At 37.2% G+C, this 12,058-nt stretch overlaps 1 protein-coding gene across 1 annotated transcript in view; it reads right to left on the reverse strand.

Moving 5' to 3' along the window:
• The window catches only part of SPAG17 (sperm associated antigen 17), a 262,478-nt gene that overhangs the window by 51,628 nt on the left and 198,792 nt on the right, over positions 1-12,058 (reverse strand). The window contains exons 29-31 of the mRNA XM_057500594.1: positions 9,004-9,221; positions 4,594-4,738; positions 2,928-3,082 (exon numbers count right to left, since the gene is read on the reverse strand). Of these exons, the coding sequence (XP_057356577.1) occupies positions 2,928-3,082; positions 4,594-4,738; positions 9,004-9,221 (518 nt within the window). The remainder of the gene's footprint in view (positions 1-2,927; positions 3,083-4,593; positions 4,739-9,003; positions 9,222-12,058) is intronic.

A 12,058-nucleotide genomic window follows, 5' to 3' on the forward strand; every position in this document is an offset into this window, starting at 1 on the left:
ATTACCTTTGTTTGGGGAAAAGGCTATTGTTTGTAGCGAGTGAGCTCAGAGTCAGAGCAAATAAAGACAACATCTGTGAATGGGGACCTATCAGGTCAAACACTTGACAATATTTTGTGATGGGGTTTTTGGTGAGCTCTAAACCTATTCTTCCCCTTTCACCAGCTCCTAGCCTGCTGGTTTTCATTGCTATCATGAATGTGAGGGTATTGACTTTCAAGGCTACTATGGAGCAAGGGTAAGAGAGGGGAATATGGCAAATGAAATCTCCATGGATCTTACTGTTCTTCCTGAGATTCATTTTTTCCCCTTCTTTTACTCTTTTCTTTTTAAGTAAACAAGCCTTAGATTGTTATAATCCTTTGGTTAATTTTCAAAGTTTTGTAAAAGTGGATTTTGACATTTTTTCCAGTTTTCTAGTTGTTTTTAGGGAGGTGTGGTCTTTTGGAGGTCCCTACTTTACCATTTTGGAAGTCTCTCAGATTGACTCTTCACCACTCCCCAGGCCCAGATAATTCATTGGGCCTTGGCTAATTCTGAGGATTTTCTGTGGTTTTAAGCACATTTTAGAATAGGCACAGATGGCTAGTTAAATTTGCAACTTTCCCGCTTTCATAGATTCACATCAAAATGGACCCAAACTGCCATATTGACTCTATAACTTATTGAAAGCTACTCTGGAGAGAAGAAGATGGCCTGTAGTTTTCAGAATTAAGACACACACACCATAGACTAGGAGAAACAACCATGCAGAAATGTCAAAAAGTAAACCTAATAAACAGGAGGTGCCGTTTCTTCTAGGAAGTTAACCTGGAGAAACACCTATGCTGAAGCCCAGAGACTCAACATGGGAAATACAGCAATGATCCATAATTTTTGCTAGAGATTATCTTTTATTAACTTGAAAACCAGTTAGCAAATAGAATTCTCATGATTTTACATACCTATACCGCTCAGAGTTTGCTATAAAATTTGTCTCTTCTAGCTGATTTCACATGCTGAGTAGAGGATGAGCCACTTTCCATTATGATAATGTTTGTTTATGGTATTGGTAATAAAGATAAAGACTCTTAAAGTTCTTTCAGTATTATTCTTATGAATGCTTATTACATTTTTATATTTTTCCCCAAAGGAATTTCTTAGGCTGGATCAGACAGGCATAAAAGAGTAGTTAGAAGCTTGTTCCAGCACACACACACCCCTCCCCCTAGAATCTGGTAGGTCTTCTGGTCTAGAGAAACTGGTTTCAGTTCTTAGAACCAGGGACAGATGAAGGTTTCCCATGGGAGATAATAGGCCCAGTATTAGTTTTCTTGTCCTCCTAAAACCCTCCAGCTGGATAGATGGAACTACCCACACCTGTGACACATTATAATTATAGAGGATAACAATTGTTATATCCACCTCCCTTTCATGTTTTGGCTAATTTTTCTAGTGCTGCCAAAGTACAATAGTGGCCAATACCAAGATCTACCTCTCTTTTTAATACATTGCCTGACATCCAGTCACACTCATCGTACTGCCCATTGTCCTCATGCTGGCGAATGAGGAAGTGATGACTGTGCTTGTCAAGACCAACCACTAGAAGACTGACAAAAGGTACTTTGAACGCCATCGTTCAGTTCTAGAGAACTATAGAACTATAAAATAGGTGTTGGTAAACTTATTCGGATTTATTTTTAGTTGGGAATAAAAGTCTGTGTCTCTTAACCAGGAGTGATCAACCTTCTAAATCATTCTTGGGCTGTGTTTCAGGATATTGGGTGAACCTGGAAGAAACAAGTGGTTACACAATAGTGACAGACAATGAGTGGCTCCAAGTCAGATCTCTTTGGTTTCTCCCTCTTCCTTCAGTGGTAACTGCCAGTGGTGCTAAAATTCCTTTGCCCCCATAGTTGTAACCATTAGAGTTTGCTGTGATAAAAATAAGGCAAATCTGACCTTGCAAGACATTCTCATGATTCTTGTGAAATTTGGTAGAACACCTGGTACTGGAGTATGGTTAAAGCCAACCTGCCTAAAAAATGGATATTCTGAATGCTACATAAGAAAAATAGCACCTGCTTCTCCAATTGCAACATTTCACAGTCATCTCTTGCTTTCAGCACTTTTCCTGCCCCCAAACACTCTGGACAAAGAGGGAACAGCATAATATTATCAGGAGAGATGGGAGGAACAAACTGGTTTCAGCAGCTTGCACAGTAACAAATATTGATCACAGAGGTCTTTGCTCATCATCTTCTGGCTCTGAGCTTTCAGAACCCTGTGACATTATTTGTGATATCGGCACTGGTGTCCCTTCTCCAGGAGGTGGAAAGGTAAAGGCAAATCCTTTTAAGACTAATGGGACTGCAGACTGACACCAGGCACTTGTGTCCACCTGTAGGGAGGAAATGCAGGGACGTAGAGGACTTGTTAACAGTGTTCTTCCCTGATGCTCCAAGGACAAAGCTTTGCTTCAGCGGACAAGCTTCCCTTCTGGGACCACACAGACCCTAGGCTCCTCCGCATTCTGTGGGGACATTAGGAAGAGTGGGGATGGACTGGAAGTGGGAAGGACAGGAGAGTGAGAATGAGGGTAGAGTTGGCCGGAGGGGAAGCTGGCCTGGTAGGCCTAAGCCCGATCACCTGAGTGCTTCTAACGCCCACAGTGCCTACTGACTACCACATAAAGGATCACCAACAAATACATTTTGATTTATAATCTTGATCCGAAGATACCAAAGCACCGTAAGGCAAACAGGACAATGTTTTTCTGGAACAGATTGTAAAAACATGAATAAATGGAGATTGAGAAGTGTGTTCTTAGATGAGGTGAGACAAGAGGGCAAGAGCCGTCATCCATATGGTTCACTGCCCTGGAGTAGTGAGTTTCCTCGTGGAATAGACACTTACCTTTGGTACTCCTCATTTTCCCCTAGGCCTACCTGATATGTTCCCTGTGGCTTGGCGATAACAAATGTCCCATCTCCAAAGGTGGCACAGCAGCTACTGTTCTCGCAGTTGGTGATGACCGTGGCATAGTGTGAGCTTTCTATCCGCATGCACTTCACCTGCCTGGTGACAGCCCAAGGACCTTCAACTGCAAGCAAATTCAAGGTGAGCAGGTCTGACGGGATGTGCACGTGGGGAAACACACCTGCTGCTGAGTTTGCTTCTGAATCCTGACTGCCTGGATGAGAAACTGAGGTCAAGGCCTGAGAACTCAGTGGGGCTGCGGTATGGCTTCTCCCTGTCAGTGCACGGTCATTCTTTCAGAAAAACCCTTCTTATTTTATTTAACGTGCTGTTCTGTTCTCACTACTCTTTTTATTTTGAGAAAATGAAATATTTATAAAAACATAAAATTAATTATTCAAAATTTATACATGTTAATATTTTGCCATGTTTGCTTCAACATTTTTAATATGTATATAGAAGAACTACAGATAAATTCAGGTTCACTTTTCTCCTTATCTCTAGGTGTATTCCTTTCTTTTCCAAACCATTTTTATGTTTCTATAAATATGTGTATCAAAATCAATGTATAATATTTTGTGTACTTTAAGTTTGCATGAGTTATGTATTACTCTGTGTATCATTCTACATCTACTTTTTTCACTTACCATGGCTCTGAGACCTTTAATCATCTTGATATATATGTGTATGTGTGTGTACTTCATTCCTTTAACTTCTATATAGCATGTCTTTGTAAGAATACAGCATTTTATTTTTCTATTTTGTTGTTGACATCTGTGTTTTACCAATATTTTAATATTATACTCAGTGTTACAAGTAGAACCTCTGTACCTGTTTCCATGTGCAAAAGTGTGTCTTTCTATATATACAACTAGAAGTACAGTTAGTGCCTCATATGATATGCACATTTTCAATTTACTAGATATTTTTAAATTGCCCTCTCAAGTAGCTCTTTTAATTTTCACACTAACTGGTGGGATATGAAGTTTCCTCTTTTTCCACTTACTGGCCAATTTTGTTGCATGTGATTGGGTAATTAATGCATTAAACAAATAAACTGGAATTAAAGAAAAGGGAATCAAGGAATAATTTCTCTTTACAAATCTTGTCTAAGGTTAGGTTAGGAAGGGTGGTAGTGTTTTAAAGTATTTGAACAGTTTTCATTTAATTAAGAGCTGTAGTGTGCTATTCTCTCACACCACCTTTCTGATAATGAGAGGCATTCTCAAAACTGAAGGAGGACACACCTGAGGTCACCTACTTACAGAAATTAGATTCCTTGAGGATCAAAGTTAACACGTCTGAGAGTAATGTCCAGGACAATTGAGTCATGATCATTAACTTTTAGTTGCCACTAATCCTGACTATAGGTTTTTAGTGGTGAAAATGGAAAAGGCGCTATTATTATCTGTCAGCCAACTAGAGCTGTTACCACTCCTGGTGTCTGTTGAAGATATGGATCATAATAAAGCACCCTCATAGGCCTTGCTTTGGACTGCATAAATATTCCTTAGATCACTGAGGTCTTACAAAAATTATTTTTCTTATGTATATGTTCAAAAATCAGTGAAGCTTCTAGCTATCTTACTATAAAGACTATAAAATATTGTCATATACTTGAAAAATAAAACTTACTTGTTTCCTGATCATCTGGGGGGGTAATATGATCTTCATAAACCTGATAAAAGGTTGTGATTCTGGTACCGTCAGCATGATCCACTATCCGAGTTCCATCTTTCTTTTCAACAATGGTCACTTTGTCTTCTCGGGTTGTCATAACCTAAACATACAGAGGCAGAGCATGAGCATTTGGCCGGGTGGTCAACCCCCCGTGTGTTTATTTTTATGCCCCATTGAACACCATCAAAATCCTGGTTACTCGTTTAAGTGGAAATTTTATTTCATCTACTTGATTTAATCTTTATAACAATCTGGGGAAGCAGGCACTGGTATCCCCATTTTATAGAGGAGGAAATTTAGGCTTCCATAAGTTAAGAAACTTGCTCAGCAAGGACCAGGGCTGGTGTTGGACTAAGGCTGTCTGACTTCAAAACTAATGCTCCTTCCTTATCACATATTTATGAGTAAAAAGTTAACGTCAGGACTGGAGTGAACCAGGTCTGTCTGGGAAAATGACTAGAGGTCCTGTCTTCTTAGAAACTACTTAAGATAAACCTGTAATGGCATTTCCTTGCACATTATATAAGCTGGTATAGCGGTCTCTGCCTAACGTCATCAGAGCAGAACATGAAGACTGGTGGGGAACATGGCCCATGGCATCTGTGTCAAGCTGATCCACACACTCATACACTTATAGCTGCAGTGGCCATACGTATCCCATGTGCGCTTTAGGAGCAAAACACGTGTGCCTGTGGGTCCTTGCTGGGTATCCCAATTGGAAAGGATGCGGCACTAATCATGTTGTATATCCTGTCTTGTATCTCCCTAAAGCTGAGTCAATGCAGTTGGAAATTAAAGTTTATTGTGTTCTGTTAGTTTGATGGTCAGTTTTATACCTTAACCCCTTTTGTTCTGATGGACAGTGTTACTGTGGAAAATAGAAGTGTCTGAGAAGGAAAATACCTGTATCATCCAAGAAAGGAAGCCAAGGGTTAGACACTTCATCAACCCATTATGTTCCATGTCTATTCCAATGTAGTCCAACTGAATGCAGATCTGTGGAGTGCTGACTATGTATTACTGACTGTGCTAGATGCTGGAGAACAAGACCAAAGTTTAAATGCCTATCCTCTAGGAGTTACAGTCCAGATGGAGGACAGTCATTGAAGTTGCTACAGGAGCCATTCGAGGGACCACTCATCTGTAGCGAGAGTCCTGGCATGGTCTGCCTTCCCCTCCATGAAGCAGTAAGAACTTGGGTGTTTTGTGTGGGTGCAGGGGAGCAGCACAGGTGGAAGGCATGCCACACACAAAGGACCCCTGGGACCAGTGCGGGACAGTGATGGGAGATGAGGATAGAAGTCCAAGGATATAATACATATAATACATATAATAAAATATGTATTATATAATACTTTTGTTGCCAGTTAATCTCTCCAAAAACAAACACTGAGTTGAAGTTTGGGTGCAAGATAGTGATTAGGGACATCATCTATGAAAGGAAGAGGCAGGAAGCACAAATGGGCAGAGGGAGAAGCTGAGCTGTGGTGAAGACTCAACAAAGCTTCAGTAATGGACAGGAGCTCAGAGCCATTGTCATCTGTGCCCATGTCCAAAGTCTGGGAGCAGTAACCGGATCAGTATACCCCTGCCTCACTCAGTCACCAGACGCAGCTGGGACCAGGGCTGGTGTTGGACTAAGGCTGTCTGACTTCAAAACTAATGCTCCTTCCTTATCACATATTTATGAGTAAAAAGTTAACATCAGGACTGGAGTGAACCAGGTCTGTCTGGGAAAATGACTAGAGGTTCTGTCTTCTTAGAAACTACTTAAGGTAAACCTGTAATGGCATTTCCTTGCACATTATATAAGCTGGTATAGAGGTGTGTTTTATAATTATATAATATATTATTATATTATATAATTATATATATATTTATATTATATAATTATATATATATTTATATATATAATATATATTTTATATATATAATACATATATTTTATTATATATATAATACATATTTTATTCATTAACTATTTTCTGACTTGCACTATCCTAGTTGTAAGGGACCCAGTATTTCTTTGAAGCAGTCCAGATGGAAGTAAGACTGAGCTTGCTAGCTATTTTTTGACTCAAATGTCTACAGCTGCTGGGAACATGAGATAATTACCTTCTTATTTCTTTACAGTAGGCAGAAATCACTATACTTAAGAAAGAAATGCATGATGATTATTATTTTAGGTTCTTGTTATTGGTACTCTTGATGCTGTGAAATGTGGTTATTTAGAGCATGAGATCTGGAGTTAAGCTGCCTAAGTTAAAATCCTGACCCCATGGATGGCTTGAAGACTTAGGCCAATTGCTTAACCTCTCTGCTTTAGTTTCCTCATCTGCAAAATGGAGCCAACACTTGTATCTTCTTCAGGGATGTTATATGAATTAAATGAGATCTGGTAAAGTGATTAACACTTAGTCCTCAAGTTGGCAATGATTAATACTAACTCTTGGTCTAGTATAGATACTTTCACATCATTATTTAGAATTAGTCAAACATTTCATTATGTCACATAACACTGACATTTTCTGGTCACCTTAGGGTGGGATAACCATTTTTCCTAGTGGTGGTTAAGAACACAATAGCAAGAATATTTACTGAACACCTGATAGTGCTGAATCTGGTATCAATCTTCCCAACTATTTCAGGTAATGACAGTTATCTCCATTTTATGAGTAAGGACACAACCCAGGTAGAAACCTGTCCAAAGTCATAGATCTAGTAAGGAGTGTGGCCAGGGTTCAAACCCAGGTTGGCCTCACCACAAGGTCAGCACCCAATACTCTGAAAAGTGATACTTCATGTCAGGTGTTGTGAAAAAATACATCCATTTTCAATTTTGTTTCATATGATCATGTAATTTCTTGGCCCTTATTTGAAGAGTGGTTAAGCATGTGGGATCTAGAATGTAACCTTGGGTCCACATTCTGACTCTACCACTTGCTGTGTGATCATGGGAAAACTATGTAATTTCTCTGTAGCTTTCCTCATCTGCAAAAAGAACACAATAATAGTTGTGAGAATTATATAAGTTAGAATGTGTAAAGTACTAAAAATAGGGGCTGGCACACAGTGAATGCTCAGTAAGTATTATTATTGCTGTTGTTATTCTGTTAGGTGTCTGGTGTTTGGTTCATGCTTGAATCCAGGCTCTTGGATGTGGATTCATGCTTCCATAATGATAATAGGTATTAATAAGGGTGAGGGAAAGTTATTAACTAAGAAATGTTACTCAAATTTGCATATTAAACTGAATAAGAATAATTTACATCAGGAACCAAGTTAAAGAGAGTTACCTGAAGTGACCAAAAACCACCTTGAGATGATGTATACTTTGAGTCTTACAAAGACAACTAGCAAACAAGGTAAGAGATTACAAAATTATTTCAGAAGTAGACTGAAGAAGAAAGGAAAACACATTTGGTTAGACACTGTAATTCCTCTCAATAGCAAGCAGACATTTTGTTTTTGATCAGTAGCATGGGTAGGAAGTTCAGAACCCAGAGATAAGGCACTAGGAAACTTTTTGTCTTGTTTAGATTCAGAGTGTGCTTCAGAGCTCCATGTAAGACCTTAGAGGACTAGCTGAAAAAATGCAAAAAGCCCAGTTTTCAGACATCAACAACTGGTTCTAATCTGGATTCAGCACTTTCCAGATATGTACTCTTGACTTCCCATTCTTAACTTGCTGAGACTCAATTTACTCATCTGTAATAATATTCATTGGTGTGAGGACTGAATGAGATGATGTATGTGAAACTCTGAAGAGAAAGCCTAGCACATAGAAAGTTTTATTGTTCATCCAGGGAGGTTTGATTTCACATCCTAAACAAAACCGTGATTTTTTATACAACTCATTTGTCACTTAGACTTCCAATAAAATCTTTTGTATAGTCGCTCTGTAGTGTTGTTGCATCCATGAGTTACTTAATATGAGAATCTCCTTAAATAGACTCCAAGTTCTTTGAAGTCAAGGGTCATGAAAAAATTTCTATCACTCCAGGTGCACATAAAGAAGTAGAAATAAGGCATAGCCCCTCACCTCTAGAATATAAGACATATACACAAATACATCCAATGTAAAGAAATGTGTGACACAATTAATTTTATATGTCTTAAAAGTGGTATAGAAATTAATAATATTTCTTGTCATTTCAAAAATTAGTATTTCATGGTACATTATGCTGGTCAAATAAACTACACAATGTTTTTATCTTTGGGGAGATGGATCTATCCATTCACCCATCCATCTATTATTTCACAAATAGTTACTGAAAATTTATTATTTGCCAGACAGTCTTCTATGTGTTGTTTCAGAATTCTAATGATTTAGAAAATTTTGCAATATGCAATAGTTTTCCATACCGTTTCATTGACAGGATCTGTGGCCTGAAAAGATAAAAATGGAGCCAAGCCTGCTATTCTTTCTAATCCTTTGGTGCCAATACGATTTCCTTCAGGTGTGGTTGTAAACCAGGTGCCTACATGAACCTCTACGGGGGTTATTGTTTGAACTGCCTCTGGGGGAGGTTCATGGACTTCATTTTTATATGCCATTGATGACTGATTTTTGTGGCTTTTTCCTGTGGAAGACAAGTAAAATGAAACACAACAATATAACTATATCAATTACATATTTGTTAAGTTTTGATACAGTGAAACGACTTCAGACACTGTGGCATAGAAATTCTAAGTGGTACTCATCAATCATATTATTTCTCAAAAGGGAAACATAGCATGTTATGAATATCTTAATCTTGGCACTTGAACCTTGGCGGAATTCCTGTCACCTTGCCCCAAATATACACATACATACACAGCTCACACTCTATGGCATGATATTTATTCTGGTCATTTTCTTTTGAGTCTTGCTTGTATCTCCCTGAATTCCAGATTTTGGGTCCTGTACCCTGGTTTTTAAAGCCTATATTTTCTCCTATGTCAAACTTTCAGATGCCTTCTTTTGACTTATTGCACTCTAGCATTTTACCAGATTTTTAACTCTTCATTCACTTGATTTTATCATTTTGTCAGTCATAGACAGGAAACAACTTTCTTTAGCCCTGGATCTGGAGAACCTTACAACTAAGCATATCCTTGCCTCTCACCAGGGGAGAGGATTTGTATATTTTAATTACTACAGTGATAATCATCTGAAACATACACCTACCCCATCTCTCCCTACCACCATCCATATGGAACAGGAAGACAGATCTGAAGAATACTTTGTGGAACTCTATAAATAATACACCAATCCCTCTATCAGGATAGATTTACTCCATTTGTGTGAATAATAATGAGTAATCTGTAGATGAGATTTGCCAGGGTTATCGGATCTTACTGACGAGATCAACTCAGACCCAGGAACAAATTGCAAGCAAATATAGTGAAGAATTGTTATCTCCAGGAAGATTCTTCAGATTCAGACCATGAAATGTGCATCAGGAAATGGATCTTGAATTAAGATGCAGACTCAACTAATGGAGAGAACCAAAGAGGACAGATAGGTCAAGCTAAGCCTTTCCATTGTCCTAAAATTTAATTTGGAACTATTTCTGTTTCCAGAGTATTAGAAGAGAACTGAAAGATAGACCTTTAGAAATTATTTGGAATGAAGCTCAGAAAGCAAAAATTATAGAAATAATGAATTAGAAGTAAAAGGTCCCTAATACATGCTTAATTGGAATTTGAGAAGAAGAGAAATAAATGGATCAAAAACAGTATTTGAAGTGATAATTATTGAGAACTTTGCAGAATCAATGAAAGATACTAATCTACAGACTCAAGAATCTCAGTGTGTTCCAACTTGGGTAATAAAACAAAATCTACACCTAGTTACATCATATTGAAATTGTACTAAAGAAAGAAAATATTTTAAAGGCAGATTATCTTTCTGGCTACAATGATTAGACTAAAAGACAACTTTTCAATAATAATATTGGAAGCAAGAAGATTATGGAGAATTTTTGCCTATGTATTAAGAGAAAATATCTTTCAGTTACAGAATTCTATACCCAATGAAATTATCTTTCAAGAATGAGGACAACAAAAAGATATTTTCAGAAAATATCTGCTACACAATAAATGGACTAAAGCCTACACTTAAAAGACAAAATTGTCAGATTGAATTTTTAAAATATCTACCTATATGCTTGCTCATAGCAGTCACATTTAAACATAAGCTACAGAAATTAAAGTATGGAAAAAGCTATACTGTGAAAGTATTAAATAGTAGCTGGTGTGGCTACAATAAGAAAAACAGACATTAGGGGAAAATAATCTCAAAGCAAAAATTCCTAGCATACTGATAAAAAGTTAAATTCACATGAAGATTCAGAAATTCTGAATTTGTATCTAAAATCATATCTTCAAAATATGAAAACAAAAATATGACAGAACTATAAAAAAGATAACATTATTTCAGAAATAAGGATTAAATTAAAAGGAGCACAGCATTGAATAGATGATTTTATCATTTAAGGAAATGTAAACCTACTCGTGCTGGATTGATACAGTACATTAAAAAATAATCAGTAAGGATACAGAATAGAAGCTAGCAAATTTTTACCTATGGGGCAAATATGGCTTTCTATCTGTTTAGGTAGTCTGTGAAGTATGAATTCTTTTTACATTTATACATAATACAAAGATGAAAAGAAGAATAAGATCTTCCTGGCACATGAAAATGATATGAAATTCAAATTTTAGTGTCCCTAAATAATCTTTGTTGGAATACAATACGGCATGCTCATCTGATTATGTACTGTTGAGGGCGACTTTTATGATACAATAGCAGAGCTGAGTAGTTGTAACAGAGTCCCACAAAGTCTAAAATATTTTCTATCTTGTCCTTTATAGAAGTTAGCTAAACTTGGATATAGGTTGGACAACACAACTAACAAGTCTGATCTAATAGATATGAGAACACTGCACTCAGTAACTGCAGGATACCTGCTTTTTTCAATTCTACACAGAATTTTTTAGACAGCTGACCATACATGAGGCTATATACCATGTTTCAACAAATTTCAAAAGATTAGTTAAAAATCAATGTTTAAAAAAACCTTCATAGATTTGGTAATTTAGAAACAAGAACAAATAGCATGTGGGTCAAAAAAGAAGTCACAATGGAAATAGAAAATACCAAGAATGAAAAATAATAAAAATATTAAATATTGTTTCTTATGAGATGGGAGAAGCACTACTGGAATGGCAAGTAGAAAAGCCACCCCTCCATCAAAACAGTGAGAACACTGGAAAAAATGATCAAAATCAGTTTCTTCAGAATTCTGAAAATAAGCCAAAGAATTGCAATAATCTAATAAACAACTCAAGTAAATGGTTGAATCTCAGTAAGAACAGCTGATCTGCGGGGTTACAACTTGCTCTAATCCCATCCTCCATCCTCCCCCATCTCCAG

Source organism: Manis pentadactyla, chromosome 4 (assembly GCF_030020395.1).
Source record: "Manis pentadactyla isolate mManPen7 chromosome 4, mManPen7.hap1, whole genome shotgun sequence".
Classification (NCBI taxonomy): Eukaryota; Metazoa; Chordata; class Mammalia; order Pholidota; family Manidae; genus Manis; species Manis pentadactyla.